The sequence below is a fragment of the Caloenas nicobarica genome, chromosome Z (genome assembly GCF_036013445.1).
Source record: "Caloenas nicobarica isolate bCalNic1 chromosome Z, bCalNic1.hap1, whole genome shotgun sequence".
In the NCBI taxonomy this organism is placed as follows: domain Eukaryota; kingdom Metazoa; phylum Chordata; class Aves; order Columbiformes; family Columbidae; genus Caloenas; species Caloenas nicobarica.
The window spans coordinates 78,724,708-78,744,321 of NC_088284.1; the positions used below are offsets into that span (position 1 = coordinate 78,724,708).

At 38.7% G+C, this 19,614-nt stretch overlaps 1 protein-coding gene across 3 annotated transcripts in view; it reads left to right on the forward strand.

Moving 5' to 3' along the window:
- The window catches only part of VCAN (versican), a 112,907-nt gene that overhangs the window by 9,900 nt on the left and 83,393 nt on the right, over positions 1-19,614 (forward strand). For all 3 annotated transcript variants that reach the window (XM_065656131.1, XM_065656130.1, XM_065656132.1), the window contains exon 3: positions 7,823-8,194. In XM_065656131.1, coding sequence (XP_065512203.1) covers positions 7,823-8,194 — 372 coding nt within the window. The remainder of the gene's footprint in view (positions 1-7,822; positions 8,195-19,614) is intronic.

Consider the following 19,614-nt stretch of genomic DNA (forward strand, 5'->3'; position numbering starts at 1 on the left):
AGATAGAGGAAGAGCTGCTACCGTTTATTAGTTAGCTTCAAAGTGGGGTAAACGGTAGTTCATCACTCACACGAGGAGAGGCCTAAAGATAAAATTTTAGCTGAAAATCAGCCTTGGGATGGAGAACATGTAAGGAGACAGAATAAGAAAGGCAAAACAATCTGTCAAGAAATTTAAGCCTAATATTTTGGTTATGACCTGCTGAGAGTCTCTTCATGTTTACTTAGGGCATAGTTCCGTGATCAGCCTAATCACACATACATTTTAGCACTAGCTGGAACAGTTCTGCACATTTTCTGTCCTCTGGTGCTAGTTTTTATGCTTTTTTTTTTTTGGGGCTGACACTAGTATTTATGTAGATATATGGCCGGTGGAATCAGGTAAATTACTTGTTTGAAAGAGCATATAGCATTTCTTGCAGGTTATTTTTCTGCTGGATTAGACCTTTGATCTGACTTGCTGCCTTGTGCAAATGCTGGTGCTGGCAGAACTGGGGAACTGGGATTGCATCACTGGAAGTGGGGAGGAGTGGGATGGGTCCTTGGAGTGGTAGAACATGGGATGACACCTTTAGACGTCCTCTGACTTACTCCACCTGTTATCAATGGTTCGTTTTTTTTTCTCCAGGGTAGAATTTTTAGTACTTAAGCAAGTTCTGTGTGGATTTTCAGGTAAGGGCTTCTCAGGAATACAGACCAGGTTCTGACTGGTCGTTATTTGCCTAAATCTTTCGGAAGGAATTAAAAAAAACCCCTTATGTTTCTAGAATACACTAAGCTTTGCGCGTTTCATTTTTGAAGTTGTGGGCCATTCTTTTCCCATAGAGGCTCTTAAGCATGTTCAAATTATGGCCACGGTGAAGAAGACAAAGATGAGAAACTTTTTCTATTTCATGAGTTGATCTGATAGAGTCTATGATATCAACTCATATCCTTCTGTTTTGTAGACATGCCAGTCAGTTGGTGTAATAACATTTTTGAGGATTATTATTACAAGACAGTCTTTACAAGTACAGCTGTTTCTTTTGTTTAAAAAATACTCTTAAAAATGCAGAGATACATTTTATTTTTAGAGTTAAGAATCTTAAGTTTCCATTTCTTTTTAAATCCTGAATTCAAATATAAAATTGAAGCCTTGAAATCTTTCATGAAACACGAATTCCTGTGCTTCTGTTCTCACAATGGATTGGATCACTCCACATGACTTAGTTAAATTTAAGTAAATAGCCACTTCAATATGATGCATTGCAATATTTCCTTTAAAAAGCTTTCAGGAAAAATTGTTCTGAAAGTTCACAATTTTTCTTTCAAGAGTTCTATGGGAAATTTGTGAAAATCAGCAGTTATTTTTATAGTGTAAATCCTGGAATCTGTGAGTCTTAATATTAAGTAATAACAAAACTGAAGCTTAATACAGAACACAGCAAGTTGTAAGCATACAGAGTTTCATGCATTCACCACTAATGATTATTCCCATCTTTGTCTATTCTCGTCTTTGTGAATGGTCACATTCATAAATACCTAACGTGTTTGCGTGGCATACTCATTAGATTTTATGTAGCAACAAAAGTATTTTTCCTTTGAGGGCAAATTGAGAATGGTCTTGCATGGCTTCTTTAAGACTTTACATTCTCAGAAGATGTGTGTCAGGAAGGCAGCAGGAAATATGGTGTGAGGTTCTGGGGTCACGGGAGTGACCCTCTGCGAGACCTTTGCTGTTTGCTCTGGTTCTTGTGAAGGATTAATGACAGAAGTTCACGAGCAAGGTTTATGCCTACTGCTAGTGTGGCATTTACTCACTTTGAGCTAGCTGGTGTTGCGATATTGTAGTTTATAAGCTGGACCTTCTGATTATGAGCAATGTTGGAGTTTATCTCATCCGTTTTAAGAGACTATTTGTTGTGCCATGAGTGACTGTGCTTTCAGGAAAGCCCTGTAATCCAGAAGACAGTAGAAAACCTCTAGATTACCATGTGTGATATGTTCTTTCAAAGGTATACAAGTAATACGCCAGTTTAAACATAGAATCACAGAATTTCTTCAGTTGGAAAGGGCCTACAAGGATCATTGAATCCAACTCCTGTCCCTGCACATGACAACCCCACAGTTCACACCATGTGTCTGAGGACGTTGTCCAGTCTCTGCTTGAACACTGTCAGGCTTGGGACCGCGACACCTCCCTGAGGAGCCTGTTCCAGTGCTCCACCACCCTCTGGGTAGAGAACCTTTTCCAAATGTCCAGTCTGAAACTCACCTGGCACATCTTCCTGCCATTCCCTCGTGTTTATGTTCTACTGTCAAGGTTTAATGTAAGGCAACAGTAAACCATGGCAAATACTCTCTGTTAATCCCTCCCCCACCCTCTCCTGATTGGGAAGATGATAAGGAGGAATAAGGAAGAGAGACTTCAAGTTAGAAAGGTTTTAAAGGCTTTACTAATGCTACTAATAAATAGAGAAAATATACAAAATATACAAAACCAGTCTTGATTATCCCAGGTAGCAGCTTTGTCCCTCCCACGTGGAGTTGGCGTGGCTTCAGCAGCTGCAGGGCAGGCACCCAGAAGTCCTGGGTGGGACTTTACAGAAAACCAGAAACTGGATTCAGGGATGCTGGGCCTCAGGTCACAGGCAGACAGACAGGGTCCTCTCTAGATGCCAGCCATGGTTGAAGAGAGCGAGACCCTTGTGATCTCCCACTTTTATAGGGTGTGTGGTGTGGATGGGATGGAATACTCAGTTGGTCAGTTTTAGTCACCTGTTCTGTCCGCCTCTCCTTGCAAATGTGTCTCTTTACCAGTTAACCTTAGTTACCATAGTAATAAATCTAAACATGAGCTGCTTCTGCATTCCACCAGTCATCTTATCAGCTTTTGGAGCACAGTGTCCGAAAAATATGCAGGCAAAAATTCAGAAAAGTGCAGTTACTTGGAAGGCACTTAGAAGAACTTAGCTGGAAGGAAAATTCACTAAAAGAGAATTGGTCTTGTTTTTAACAAAACCAGGACATTTACATGTGCTATACCATAGATGTGTGCGTGCCTGTGAAGTCTTTGTATGTTATGTTGAGTTCTGCAGCTGAGATTTACATTTGCCTGATTTCCTGTGAGTTTCTTCCAGAATATGAAAGTAGTTGGTTCTTCTTCATTCTGTGCCTCCTTCTCTGTTTCACTTGCTCAGACCATAAATCACTTGGTAAAGAACTCAGTGAGGGATTTTGTTGAGTCTCAGTGTGTTACCTCTGCTGTCAAACTTTCATACAAGTTTGTGTAAGCAGTGCATTCATTTTAATTTATCATTATCTTCATTAAAAGATTTATGGTTAATGAAAAGACTACTTTTAGGCTCGGTGTTAGTAGTCACATCAACAGAATACATAATTTCATTGATCCTTTCTATTGCTGCTGGTAGACAGGGCAGTATACCATGTGTCTAGGCAGGTGGCTGATGAACTAAAAAATAACTCTTTTTTTTTTTGTCTGATAAATTTGGCTTAAAATAAATAGAATCTTTTACTCTTTAAGCATGTGTTTTTTGTCTACATACTCAGTAGCAACATTCTGTTCAGTTAAGCTTAATTACATAGCAAAATTACTCCTCTAAGCAGTGTCAGACTTCTTGTCCATTACAGACCTACTGGTCTGGTTAATGTAATAAAAAAAGGCAGAATTTTGTCTTTTTTTTTTTTTTGAATTTTCTGTTTAGATTTCTATTTTAAGAGTTTTGCAATATTTACAACAGAAAAAATGTAAAAATTCTAGGAAAGAGGCATTCTTCTCAAGCAAGAAGTTCTTCTATAGTTTGTCTCCCACTTTGAAAGGAAGATACCAGGGTACGTGTCATTGGTAGGATAAGCTGACTTTGCAGCTGAAATGGTAGACTGGGAGGACCTAAGGGAGTTTTGCTGGTGGAAAAAAAGCACAAAAAGAGAAGCTGGATTTTTTTTTTTTTTTTTTAAGAATGAGTGTGCTGCATGCCATCATCCCCATAATAAACTGATACAAATGCATAGACATAGCTTTAGTTTTGAAGAAAATAAGACAGTAATAAATTGTGGCAAAGTCCTATCCAGTAAGTTAGACCTGACAGGATTGTCTTCTGTCTGGACATCATATGGCAGAAGTTTTCTTTCTGCATTCTCTTCCTGCTACTTACTGTGATGCTGGGTATATTTAGTATTTAAACAAGGGAAGACAACAAAAATACCCAGCTGCTAAGGCACATTGCCTTCTGAGTCTGCCCATAATCTGACTGCATTGTGCTGTTCTTGGCCTGACTCTGGTCTCATCTTTTGTACAAATCTTCCATGGACTTTACTGGGAGTTTTGCCAATATACGTGTTTGTGGCCAGGTGATTTGGACTTAGCTGTGTATTTTATTTCTTTATTTTCTATGTATTTTTCTAATAAATAGATTATGGTTGAGTGATCATAGAATCATAGAATAGTTTGGGTTGGAAGGGACCTTCAAGGGTCATCTGGTCCAAACCCCAAACACATATTAGTTAGTGACGGAAAAAAATGCTTATGTTAATCACCAACCAGCTTAGTCATTTCAAAACTGTCTTCTTGTTTAAGACTACATGATGTTACAAGTATTCTAGGTCCTACGTGGTGAGGTCGAGATACAGTATAAAGCAATGTAGGGAAATACTTTCTTTTCTCAGCTTGTGTTCCAGTTTACAAACAGTTACAAAATGTTTTGTTCATATTTTTGCCCACTATGTCCCTTCTAAGAAACAGGAACATGGGTTAGAGGTAGACTTGACAGTGTTAAGTTGATGGCTGGACTCGACGATTTTAAAGGTCTTTTTCAACCAAAATGATTCTATGATTCTATCTCATACCATTGACAGTGTCTGAAAAGGAGACATAATGTGCAGTATAGGCATAGGAATAATGCTAAAGGAACAAAAAGGCTATATGGATTAATAGAAGATATTGATGCTTTCTGCATTGACCAGTAAATTCTGCTTGACTAACTTGGACCGCTGCAAGAAATCAAACTTTTTGGAACTGTGTAGGAACCTGACTTCATATTATGTTTCGGTGCAATATATACATTTTTTTTTCAGTAGGGAAAAGCTTCTCCCCTCTCTTTTTCTTCTCCCCTCTTCTCATCATAACAAAGAGTGCTTTTATATAGTATTTTTTAATGCTTGCTACAGTTAGACAGTCATATTTGTAGCTACATGATCTCGTATTCTGGGATGTAGCCCAATTTTGGGATAGATCTAGTTTGTATACCATGATGATATGTGTTGTTTGCCAAGGGCTTCAGTCTGCTGATGTGAATACACAAATTTTAAGGAGAGGAAATTTCCTCAGGGTTAAGTGCTGATATTCCAGATCACTTATAACCAGAAATAAAGTTCTCAAAAGTTTATTAAAATTCTGTCAGTCAGGATAATTATGACTAGGTAATTTTTCTTTTAAGAAGTTCCTGTAATCTATAGAGATGACAAGAGATCATAATAAACACCAAATATTTTGAGACTGATTTTAATCTCCCACCTGTGCAATTTGGCAATAATTCTATCAGAACTGATAGGACTGAGCATTCTGTTTCTTTATCTTTGGGCCACTGTATCTCAGTGAATTTTCAAGAAATTAAAGGTGATATAAAAGGCAGTGATGTTTCTATAATTTACATTTTCAGGATAAAATCAGTCCTTTCTAGTTTTTAGCAATCGACTGACTCTAGGTGAGTTGAATTTTTCCTTATGGAAATAAAGAAAGAAAGAATCCTCAATGGATTTTTTTTTTTTTTTCCCCCCTAAAGAAATGCGTGTACAATCAAAGCTTTTGAGCTAGTCTTTAGTCTTCAGTAACTTCTACAGGCTTCTCTTCAAGCCTTTAGACTTGTTTTTGTCTTTGCCTGTTTTACAAATAGATTCTTGCTAGGTCTGGACTCAAGTTTATGAAGTGATTATTTTATTTGACTGTTAAATGTGAATTGTGCCATCACTAGCTTCTGTTAATGGAAGAATGAAAATCTCACCACATGCCTGAAACACAGAGTGAGCATCTTACTGGTAAATGTGTTCAGACAGTGCCATTCCATGTGAATTTTTCAGCTGAGCTTGGGTGCAACGCAGCTGTTTTGGCACAGCTGGTCTAATCAGTTTTGATACAGTCCTATTGAGTGTACCTGCATTGTGTTCCCAAGAATTACTAGTTAGGTAGGCATGGATGGAAAGGACCAGAAGATTGCCTTTCAAACTTCTGGGTCTTCCTTGGTCAGTCTTTTTTTTTTTTTTTTTTTTTACCTCATTTTTCTAGTTAGTACTTTACTATTAAAATATGCACAATGAGGGTGCTGAGGCCCTGGCACAGGCTGCCCAGAGAAACTGTGGATGCCCCATCCCTGGGAATGTTCAAGACCAGGCTGGGCGGGGCTCTGAGCAACCTGGTCTAGTGGAAGGTGGCCCTGCCCATGGCAGGGGGGTTGGACTAGATGATCTTTAAGGTTCCTCCCAACCCAAACCATTCAACAATTCTATGAAAATGCTTGGCTCTCAAGCTGAAGATTCTTGTGTTGCACCTGTTTAGATAATACTATTAGTACTTTATGCTGTATAAAGTCATCTATCTCTGTTAAAATAATCAACTTAATAAGCAATTTTCCCTTTTTTTTTTTTCTTTTCTTTTCCCCCAAATCTTCTCCTCCTTACAGAGACATGATATTTTTGATGATAGATAAATAGCTAAATAATTTTCATGTGCTGGTGTTTCATATTTCATGTATCATTCTTTTGGTGGCTATTATTTTAAGTTATTATGTTTTCAAATTTGAGGAATCCTAGCTTGTTTCAAATTAAGGATCAGCATGTTCCACATTTCAAAAATGTTAGAGTAAGGACAGTGAAAGAGGTAAGATAGATACTGTTGTGCATACAGCTTTTAGTCTTCATTAATCCATTATTTATGGTGAAATAGCACCACGTGAAAAAATAAATCGAACAGAAATCCTCTCTTCAGACAGTTGCTGTGTGCAGGTTGAATGAACAGCAGTCAACTTTCCCCTCAGGATATTGTCAGATGGAAGCATTGCACTGTAAAGTGTTCGCAGCTGGAGATGTCATAAAAAATGATAAAGGTCCTATCATGTCAAGTCTGAGCCAAGTAGGGACTTTCTGTGTGCTTTACTTCCTTCTTTGCTTGAACATCCTGCAATACTTTATTTCTGCAATGTGTTAAAGTCCCTGAGGCAGCAAGGAAATAATTTTAAAATAATGACTATCTGGGGGAGTCCCAGTAGAAAGGCTTTTGTTTCAGCAGGTATGCAATAAAAACAGTTAACCCTTGAAAGAATAATGGAGTAAGGGATGTCATGTATGCAAAGGCATGCACTATGTTTTGCTCTTAGGACAGGAGCAATGAGCAAGCTACTGTGAGGTATGGCAATGTGTAAACATCGGTAGCTCACCTGTATGCATGCTTTTGGCCACATCAATAGATACAAGGTAACTTGCCATCTTTCACTTACAGTGATCTTCCTCCTCTGAAGTAAAAAAAACATAGCTCTTACAGTTCATCTATCATCTAAAATTTCAAAACGGTTTCTAAAGAAGGTCAATGAATTGGTGACTATAACAAATGGAGAAAACAAGTCAAGGAGCAGTGAATTAAAGTGGCCCAAATGGAAAAGGGCTCCATCAGCAGTCGAGCATATTTATGCAAACTCTTTTAGCTTATACTAATCAGTCCTGTTACAAGGTTCATGGATTTCAGGTCTTGCATGTCTGTGAATCATTAAATAACAATTTTGCTGTTCCACTAATGTGATTTCTCCTTTCTCTCCCCATCTCTCCCCTTTTTCTAGTTAAAGCAGAAAAAAAAAACGTGGTAAAGGGTTCCCTCTCTGGTACTTCAGTCCTGCCATGCTTCTTTTCAACCACACCCACTATAGCCTCCAGCTACGCAGCTGAGTATCTTCGAATCAAATGGTCAAAGGTTGAACTGGACAAGAGTGCAAAAGATGCAAAAGAAACCACAGTCCTGGTGGCCCAAAATGGCAACATCAAAATAGGTCAAAGCTACAAAGACAGAGTGTCTGTTCCGACCCATTCAGAGGAGACTGGAGACGCTTCGCTGACTTTCTCCAAGCTGCGTGCCAGTGATGCAGGGGTGTATCGCTGCGATGTCATGTATGGAGTTGAAGACACACAAGGCATTGTATCACTGGCTGTTCAGGGTAAGGATTTATCAGTTTCATTTGTGGTCAACAGTTAAAACAGTTAAATTTAGTAATAAATGTATAACTAAAGAGCATTTAAAGGAGCATATTTAGCAATTTACCCTTTTTTAACTATTCACTCTTTCCAGTCTCTTTCTTTTATTTATTCTTATGAACCTTTTCCAATCTGTAGCCCTCTCATTTCTCACACCTTTGGGGAGGCTACTTTTGATTCCTGGAACAAATGCTGTTTGCTTATTCCCAAACTAGTTTGATACTTCGATTTGGTTTATGTGTTTTTCAAGACACGCTTTTTCTTTGAGGTTTTTTTTTTTTAAGTTTTCTCAAACCAGGCCTTTTGAAACATGGTACATATTGTACTAATACATCTGTCTGAAAATGTCAATGTCCTTACAAGAAAGCAGACTTGGCAGGCAGAAGAAGTCTCTTTTTAATTGTTTGTGTAGGAGGAAAAGAAACAACTGCCTTGCTACTGGAGCTGTGGTTGGCCTGTCTTACCACTGGATGTACAAAACCCTAGTGCCAACAAATCTGGGAGTCACACTTTCTGGGATCAAGTGCAGTGGAAGCGTTTCTTTTTCCCAGTAATAAAGGTTGGGTAGGTAGGTGGAAACCCACGTGGCATAAGCTGCAGGGAAACAAGTAGGGAGATGGCTGCTTAATGTTCTTCCATGTGGAGGATCCAGAGCGAAGAGTTTGCTTGCCATCACTATAAGGAAATAGTCTCCAAAACTTTCAGGAGGGAGAAGTGTACCTGTAAAGAGATGGAAGAGACAGGACTTTCAAAAGCATATATGTGGCAAACAGAGCGTCTGATCTATAGGTGTTATTCTGCTGCTTATACAGCACGGTGAGTACAGCATAGAGACGGCTCCAGAGCCTGGTGCTGTGTAGCCCTGTCAGTTTGGCGCGGAGCCTGAGCTAACAAGCTGTGCTGAAAGGCAGGAGGCATCAGCCGAGGCTCTGTGCCACATAAATGCAAATTCTGGACCCAAAGTACTCCGCATGCTTAGAACAACACTGTGCTGTGGAGACGTACCAGCTTGCACGAGCCTTGCTTTGGACTCTGCCTTGCACTCCTTTGCACTTAGGTGGTTTTTGAAAGTTCAGTATTTACTCAGATGACTGAATCCCAAAACAAACATTAATATCTGCTGCTGGAAATTATGGATTTGGCTAAGATTTTTTTTTTTTTTGTGAGCTTAATACTGCATTGTTCTTCCAATGTCTTGAACAGTCTTTTGGCATTGATTCAGTGAAAGGTTTAGAAGATGTGGTCCTCATTTGGAAATACAATAAATCAGTGTAACCATTAATGTCTGTATAACTTCATGAACTGCTCAGTCCTAATGGCAAAAGCAAAAGAAATCTTGGTTTGAAAATTACTTTTCAGTAACTAGTGTACCTGACATTCCTTATTTCTTTTCAAGTGCTCCCTTGACTACATATCTATATCTAGGAGCAGCAGATGTTTACGACAATAAAATATCTGATGATTTATGGCAATGTTTCAGCTTCTGTAGTTAGTGCTCCTGCAAAACTCTGCAATGAGATTAACTGATTGGGTTATTTTTTTAAGTTGAAATGAAGTCTCACACACTCCATTTTCTTTCTGCAACTGTTCTTTTCCATGATTGCTTTAGTGTCAGAATTTCAGGACTGGAAAAAGCCAGATCTTGACCCAAATGGAAAATAGTGTTTTTAGATTGTCATTTGTACACTCCATTCTCCATTTTCTACATTAACTAAACAAATAACATTTATCAGACTCATAAGGCTTTCATGCGAATGTTGCTGCTGAAATCTTCTGCCATGATTTCAGTAACGCAATTTTGTTTTGTGATTTCAGCTTTTATTTAAAAAAAAAAAAAATTAGTCCCAAATGTAATTAATTCCTTTATGTTGTCTTTTTGAATCTGTACCCCAAAGCGATAACAATTGGAGAGATGTGATCTTCTATATGCCCTCTTTGTGCGTTCTTCTCCGCCTGTCGTTAGCGTGGTGTGGGGACATCTTTCCTTGTTAATCGTGGTAATTCCAGAGCTGATGGCTGTCGTGGTTCAGCACTGTGCCTTGGTCAGCTCTCCCGGCCAGGACTGGGGCTCTTTCAGGGCATCTTGTGAAGTCCTGGTAAAATTTTCACAAGTTTGGCTATTCTGCACATTTTATGCTCATCACAAACAAAATGTAAAATGGATTTGTGTAGCAGCTTTTTGTGAGGCCTGAGCAGGCACGTGTTGCTTTAGCTTTTCAGTGGATTAAAAGTATTCATGAAAAACAATAACACTGGCTTGGGTAGTATTTGATTGATCATGTATCTTAACTCTAAAGTGAAACAGAATAATTTCATTAAAGACAGGAAGCTTCTGCAGAATTCCCTGTGTGGCAATTTAGATGTGGGAAGAAATGTTACTAATGCTTCAGAAAGCAACACTCATGTGTTTCTTGAAGTGTCAATGCTGTTATGTGCCTTAAGTCCAATTTAATAAATTTCTCAGAAATGACCAGATGAAGTTGGCCAAAGCTTATCTGCATCATTCTGTTGAAGTAGGTGACGTTCCTCTTTTGTTATCATGTTACCTTTATGAGGTTTGTTTGGGTATTTTTAAACCAATATAAGACTTGAGTTCTAGCTATTTCCAGGATTTCGACTTGAAATTGAGGGACATTCCCTCATTTGAAACTTTAAAACAAAAAGCACATTCCAGCATCAAAGAAGCCAAGTAGATAAGCTTAGGCAGCTGTGCTGTTAGTTTTTCAAATGAGCTGTTACAAGAAAGATAATAGATAACTGGGGGAGCTAACAAGAATAAGGAAAAAAAGGCTATAATTGCTGTTCCTCTCTTTTCAATTTGGTATGTTAAGAATATAAAAACTGCTGTTGAACCCATTGTGCATTGAATGAATGTATTTTACCAGTGATAGAATGTATTATGAATGGAAAACTGGATTTCTAAGAAAGAATAATTTTCTCTGTAGCATATAATTTTTCCCAGATCAAGCTGTAGAAGCTGAACAGTTGATATTAGTCACCAAAAGTAAACAGTAAAACTTGTAATGCCTATTTTTTTTTTTGGCTGAGTCTCAAGACCAAGGCTGTCTATAGAATTGTGCATCTATTTTTTTTGTGTGTAGCTATCACAACAGACAAATTCAAAAATTTGTATGTAATATGCAGTTCATTCGGCAACTAAAAATAGCAAATTGACTTATGAAGTTCAGAAATTCGGATTTATATGCTATTAACAGTGTAAATACTACCTTTACCAAGAAGATGGGAAGTAAATAAAAAATGCCTTCTTGACCATGACAAACCTGTATTTCAGTGCTTTGGCTCAAAATACTTCAGCATCAAATCCTACCTTGCCATAGGATTATTTATATAGTGTCTGAGTAGATTTTGTTTTTAATATAATCAACTGTTGCCTAATTTAAATTCCTCGCAAATTAAGCCAAACAATTTCTGTACCATTTCAGACAAAAGTCTGTGTGTCCCAGTGTCCTGTTCCAATGAAAGCAGCAATAGCTGATACCAAAGGGCAAACGTAACTGTTTTTCCTGTGTTCTCTGTTGCTATCAGGCACTTTTCACCCATGGATTTCTTGAGGCAGATGCTATGGCTTTGTGTTAGGCAATCCTGCACGGATTTTTTTTATTCCATTTGTTTTTTGAATGTATGTAAATTTTTGGTATCCACATCTGGAGTCCCAGTTAAGCCAACAGTTATCCACAGCTGGTTAAGTTAGTCATTAATCACAAGGAAGATATGCATGTTTGATCACCCATGTTGCCTTTTTCTCTACTACATCCTATTTTGACAGGTAAAAATCTTTCTAAAGAATGGCAGGGCCTTGGAGACTGCCATAATTCTGTGCTTTTTCTTTGCTTAGGTTATAGGCACAACCTATGCCTACTACTTGGGTATCAATAGCTGCTTATGTTCTGTTCACTGGGAGCTTAGAGGCATCACCAAAACACTGTGACTTAACGTGGTATCTTCTATCTACTGAGCAGTTCTTACCTGTGTGTGCATCATTAGCTTGTGATAGAGATGAAATAATTTGATCTGTACTCTATTTAAACTGCTCAGCTTAAAGCTAAGTCTGACCCGCATTCTTTTTACCAGGGGTATAAGGGTGGTCATGTTCATGTTTCTATATGGGGTGATATGACTACGTGTGCAGTCCTGGGCATCTGATCTGGGAAAGTTATAGCACTGTAAGGACTAGAAGGACACACTGGGTCACTTGATCTAGTTCCTTTGGTATTGCAAGTAACCATGTTACATGCTGTGCTACGTGCCTTTATTAATCCTGAAATCAAGTGGGAGCACCTATTCACATAGGTTATGATATATGTCATCTCTAAGATCAGAGGGTTTAGGTTGAACTGTACGATATATGTTACTATTTTAATTTTACTGCTGGTGAAAGTGTAAAAAGAGAGGACTGAAACACTTAATTTTAGCCCACACAGGAAGTTTTGGGGCAGCCAGATGCCTGTTCAACTCGTTAATCACAACCACAGAGCTGTCCTTGGGGTGGGGGACAGCACCAGCGCCGACAGGTCTGCAGGCTGGTACACAGTTTTGTCACACTAGATACGTCCTTTCCTGTTACTAATTGTGGGAAATGCTTTCCTTACACACTGGCTGCTGCTCTAATTACATCGACCTCTCAGACAGTGATATTTTATGTTCAAACTTGATCTAACAGTATTACAGTGTTATGTGCTTCAATTTCTTTTACAAGAGAAATACATAGAGCACATCATTAATATTCATTTTTCCTTCCATGTGTTCTCTTTTCTGCCTTCTCTGTACATCCCCCTAAATTTTTCAGTTTTACTCAGGAGCAACTCTTCCTTTTTTGGCTCTTATAATTTTATCTTTCTACAGTGTTTTGAGCTTTTCTTCTGACCCCTGTGATTTTATTAAACCCATAAGTCAAACTGTCTCATGTCAGGAGTCCTTGGGCTCACAGTTTTTGAATGCTTAATATTATTTTGTCTTCATTTTTACTTGTTCCCTTGCCACAGTTGTCTGAAAATGTCAGGTCTCAGGAGCTTACCAGATACTTAGAAGAGATATTTTTCCTTTCTCAGCAGCTAACACTGAGCTGCCACTTCCTTCCCACTTTAAGTTGCTTTTGTACGCTGGTGGGTTTTTGCTGTATCCCAGTAGAGACATTTGGGAACAAGGTGGAGGTTGATGACCAGCAGGTAACGCCTTCTGAAGACCGTCCCCAAGTGTTCTCTCGCCTGCTAATAGTTCACCGAATGCAATTTCACCACCTTGACTTGGACGCCAAGTCTGAAATCAGAAAGCCTGAACTCAGGGTGAGATTTATTTCACCTTTGACGATTTAAGCTTGTGTGCCTAGTCTAAGCTAAACAGGCAAGCTTGTGCTAACTTCAGGTTCTCTCTGAGATGCTTGGGCAAGGTGAGGTCTCTGGCAGTCCATATCCCTGATCGGCAAATACAGAGATTTAGATTACTAGTTTAGACTAGACTTCTAACCTTCAGGCAAAACAAACTTTGGTGAGTTGAATCTCAGAAAGGATCGTATAAAAGTATTGCTGTACCTCTCTGTGTCCATATTTATGCTTTCTCTATAGTTATAACAAAATCCATTGTATGAAAGAGTTTCGAGACACCTTTTAAAAAGCTGACCTTAGAAGTGCAATGTAACAGTACTCTTCTTTCTGGAACACAACTGAATATTTAATGAAATTCTTATTTTGTGTAGTGCTATGATATTGGGCAATAAAAAATAACATGTATGACCATGTGCAATCAAGGAGAAAAAATCTGAACAAACTACTAATTTGAACTTTTTTTTTTTTAATCCTCCTTGTTAAAAGGATTAAAGTGGCAAATGGGATCCTTCTAGTATTGTTGCTCATTTTAAATATCTTGTTGGTGAATATTTTTTACCAACAGTGACAGCACTTTATCCTTGTCTTACTGATGTTTTGGGAGACCACTCTTTTCATGGGTCTCATTTTGGTAGTTTTGGTTTAAATCTGCTGCAAGTCTGGGAGACTTTTTTAGTCTTTTTAGTTTTACTTCGTTTTGTTTTTAAAAAGCCAGTAAAGAAAGTCCTGGGCTTACAGAAGTAGCAATTAGAGAAGCAGAGAAGATGGTAATTCACATTTTCATTTTTATGCAAAATCTTTCTTGCAGGCATTATAATGATAACAAATGGGAGTCGTTTCCAATGTGGGAATGCTGCCACTCAATTGTGCTGTTAGCCATGGGAGATTGTGTGTTGACAACGTAACTGATTTATTCTCTCTACAGCCAGAACTCCCCTTCATTATCTCTTAAGTACAGCATTTGAAGAGGTGCTTTTATTTAATCTTTTAGACTTATCTGTCTCAAAACCCTACCGCCTCTTGATGTTGAACTTCAGTGCTTCCTTTCTAACTAAATTAACATGGACTGCTGCATTTTTAAGCTTGTATTTTACTCTCCTGCATCATGGATCCCAAGGAATCTCTGACTTCTGTAGTTGGGAAGTAAAGAGCACAATGGGTAGCAGCCATCAAAGGATGAGAGAGGGAAATCTATTTCTCCCTGAGAGGACCCAGGGTCTACACGCAATGCATGTCAGGAACAGGGAAGCAAATGTTCTGATCAAGCTGCCGTGTCCATCACATAGGGACTGTGAACGTGGCCCTTGATGGGCAGGATGATGGGGTTCCTGTATCAGGCTGGATGTAGGACCTTCGGTGGGAGAGCTTTGATCCCAGGCACACCTTCACATGCAGGAGGGTGGACTTCACAACGTTAGGCTAACGATTGGACTAAATGATCTCAAAGGTCTTTTCTAACCAAAATGATTCTATGGAAGAGCAGAGGCCAGTACTAATAGCTAGACTGGTGTTAGGATGTTGGTCACCCCTCAGTGTGAAGACATTTCTGAGAGGCTGTGTGTTTTGGTGTGGTGGTTTTTTTTTTTTAATTGATTTTAATTTAAATGGCAGTGCCTTGACCTCCATGAATTCCTGTGTCACCTAGTAAGTGCAGAATAAATGGAGTGGGGCAAGTGATACCTCTGTGTACTCAGAAATTAATAGAGATGTAAAGAAATCTTCCCCCTGTGGAAAATACAGGTAAGGCTCAGCATCAATCACTTTCCTTATCTGGACCAACTTGGTCAGAGGATCTTGCGTACACCTGCACACAACTGTGTTGCTTTGTGAAGACAGATGCAAAGATTTTGCAGGGAGAAGCAACATGTGAGTGAGTGGAAGAAGTCCCTGTTCCGGTAGAGCAGGAGGCAACAGGGCTGATAGAGCAGAGGGGTTGAAATGCACTTTCTCTCCCCATGGTGAGAAGTTGCCTGAGCAAAGGAGGTCCCGCTGATACAAGGTGAGCCTGTTCTTCTCAGGTTGCCAAAGCCTAACTTGGAATCAGGAGATGAGTGCAAAATCTCAAATTGGGAACACAAATGAATTATTCATGCAGGAAGCTGAAAATGCTGCCCTATTCCTTCCTTTCATACAGTGCTCAGTCCTGTAACCTCTGTTTTGTCATGTGTTTGTGATGTAAATGGTCTTCTGCACTAAAGGCTAGGAGGATCACCAAACTGTTTAGTAGCTTTGGCAGTAAATTGCGGGTTATTTCAGGGGTCTGCACCACAGTGGCTAAGGTTTGAACATAAAAATGGACAGATTAACAACAACCACCATCGTATTCTTTTCTCTTTAGATATTCTTTGCTGTGCGAGACAACTTCTGAAATTTGGGCTTCATGTGACTCCAAAACTGCATGTTGCAGCAGCGTGAGCTCACTAGTGAAAGTGAACTGCTATTTATTATCTGTATTAGGAGCCCTTCCCTTGCAGTTCCACAAGGTTTTGCTGCACGATACCCTGGCAAGTAATAAAGCAAAGTTGCAACCCAAAGGTGTGAAATTGCAGAACCAGGGCGTTACCAGTGGATGACTTAGTTTGTTAAATGTGAAATACCTAATGATTTTGTTTTCTGGTCTAAGACAGAGATAAATGATTAGAAGACATTCTTTCTTGCTTAGACAGAAGTGAATTTTGGATGCTACAAATTACTTTCCTGTGAGTGCTCCTTCTTGCAGACATTGCTACTCCTTCCTGTAATTACACTGACTTTGTTTGCCAGATGTTCAGTGACAACATTATACTGCTGTAGTCTGTTTTCTAGTTGCTTTTTTTGTTCCTAAGACAACTCCTTTCTTGCTTTTTCTTTCAGAAAGGAAATAGACAAAGGGGAAAAAAAATCCTTTACATATGTTTTAAAGTGCAAAAACTCAGACAATGGGTTTTGCCCCTCTCTGTCTAACTGAAACAATGAAAGTCCTGCACTTTAATCTTCTTAGCCCCAGGGGGTCTTCTAATTATTGCAGCTGTTGCACAGGCTTATACATACCGATGTCCTGCTCCTCATTCATGTTGGAGGCTCTTTTATGTCCATTAGCTCCTCACTGGAAATGGAAGAGCCTTCAATTCTAAGAATAGGTGAAGTTTACCTTTTGGATCAGGGTGAGAAGAACAAAGCATTCTCCAAGTTCCTTTCCAGGATTTACAAATGACCAAAGGCTCTTCTCAGCAAAAGCTACTTTAAATTGGTGGTGATATTAACTCTTTAGTCCTGCAGTATTCAGGTATCACAGGGATCCTGAACATGTGCCAGCTGGGAAGGGTGGTGGTTGCTTCCAACATAGAAGAAATGAGAGGCAAGATAGCTGATTGTGGAAAATGCACTCATATATTTAAGCAGTAGGAAGGTTTAAAACAACACAAGTTCAGAGAAATGTTGCCATGTCCTGCCAAGTTAATGAACCTTTTTGTGGTTGTACTGAGAAGCAGTGCTCTTGTACCCAGATAGTCATATAGCATCAGTTAAGCAATCTTTGTGGGGGGGTGGGGAAGAGACAATTACCCTAAATCCACATAAAATACCTTTTAATTACGATTAAAACAACAAATCAAGTGAACAAACTGTTTCACATACTTGGGCATTTCTGATTTGACCCTGAGTTATAGAGTCAGTGCCAAATATTGTATACTACAGAAACACCAACGCTACCAAAAAAAAAGGTTTAGAATGTTTGTATATATTCAACAATAACATGCAGTAAAGTCAGACACCCAGCTTGTGAATAGTATTACAAGTTCATACTTGTGATTCAGGGTAAATGTTTTATCTGCTTCTCTTGTGAGTTCTGTAAAACTTGCCAGTTTCTTATTTCTAAACCCAGAATAGCAAGCAGGTCACTTGAACTCAAAATTTTATTTACTACTGTAGCACTGAATATAACAAGGTTTATTTATACCAGAAGGTAACTAGCTCACAGTATCAACGAATGTTACTAAATTCCAAATATATTAAAATAAATATTTTGATACATGCCACAGCTTTATAAAAAAACTTTTTTATTATTTTAAGCTTTTAAATTCCAGGTGTGATTAGTTGCTGTTGCCTAGCTCCTTTATGTTGTGAGGTAGCACTCTATGTTTGACATGTGGTAAAGGACTGTGGTGTTTAGGGTACACAAAGCCAAAATATGCGCGCGCACACACACACATATATATATTTCATATATATATATATATATAGACATATATAAATAAATTTTTGCACATTGTAAGACAATATAAATGGTATGTAAGTTTGCCTTAACCAGGCAATGGAGGATGCCCTATAACAGAGAAAGTGGAGGGATACAGGAGTTCGTCAAGCTATTTCTCTGACATTCCCTGTCAGTCTCTCCTGGTGCAGATAGTCCACATTAATAAAAAAGCATTCTTGAGGCTGTGCTTTAGCACTGAAGCGGTCTGGAGTGGTGTGGCCCCCATCTGTGCTATTATGTCCTCTGGTCCCCTGCACAGGATGAAGGTACTCATTGGAAGTTGTCCCTGGTCTCTGCTTGCTCCTGAAGTCTGCCCAGAAATTGTTTGGAAGGGCATTATGGTGCCTGGTCCAAACAATGCAGGGAACTAATCTAACAATTGAACTGTCTTGATGACTGAATTGCAGACACCTGGGGTATCTAATTTAGCAATATAAACATAATAATTTTTCAGGGTGTATTCTTTACTTGTCACTGTTGCCAAACTGTTGGGTGAATTTGAAGCTGAAATTACATCGTTGCTTGGAAGAAGAACTGTTCGTGATGGGTTCCATCAGTAGTTCTGAAATGGCATTTACAGACCACTCTAGTGGTCCATGAGCTTCCAGTTAGTGGCTGCAGCTGGTGTGACTTCATATTAAGTGATGAACCATGGGGATTTCCAGTGTTGCCTCTTCTATTTCCCATTTCTCTGACAGTAGCTTTGATTAAAGTTGGTGTCTGATGATTGAGGTTTAACCTACATGTGAGTACTTTTCAGATAAAGTATTCTATTTTAATTTTAGAAATCTTAGTAAATCACGACAAGCAGAAAAATCCATATTTTCTATTTATTTGCCATATCCAGACATTTGATAAGTGGCAAAATTTTACAGAATTTGTCTGCATGAACACAAGTATTTCTAAATATGTTAGAACCTCTTGAATCAACATTTTATTAAGTTACTCATGTTTCTATTTACTTGCAAATTAGCAAACTTCATCCGTCTTTCAACAATACTCTAATAACAAACACTTGTTGTTAAATTCATTATTGCTGCAATGCCACCGTTTTCTCAAACTGTGTGTTATTTGCTCATCACGAAGTACTCCAATAAAATCATCAGAGAAAAGGAACATTTTATGGTTTATTTTTCTTCCTTTGTAGCCATTCTGTGTAGCGGATGTTTTATGGTGTTGCAATGCTTCTGAAGATTTTAGAGTGCAATAAGTGAGGTTGAATGTTATTTTTCAGAGATCATCAGGAGACGTCCTTTTGATGCTAAGCTGTAAAAGACACTGGCAACAGCGGGGAGTGATTTTGCAAGTTTGAATATCTGTTTTCTGCCACTTTGGAGTTGATGCTCTTTATGGTTTGTTTGAGGTGTGCATGTGCAGCTGTTGCCAAATTCAGTGGGAACTATGTGTATATAGAAAACAGAATGTGGCTTCTAGACAGATCCTGTCCTAACCAAAACCATCTTAACTCTAGGCCTCCCTCTGCAAACATCTGACGCGCTGAAGTAACCTTTGAAATTGTCGAGATTCTTTCCAGAACCAGAAAGGCTCCAAACAAAAGCAGGCTTTGTTTTGTCTGTGTCATTTGTAGTGTGCGCAAGAAAACATGGTTATGAAAACCTGACCAACAGACATGTATTTATAAATTTTATATTTGTAGCGAGCTTGGACGCATAGGAACAGACATCAGGACCATCACCAATTAACAAATTTGCATCAAAAGCATAATTTTTTTAGTGTCTCCATTGGTCATATGTCTCACTGCACCTAGCAGGCCTCAAGCACTCAGGGGAACCCCCATTCACTGTTG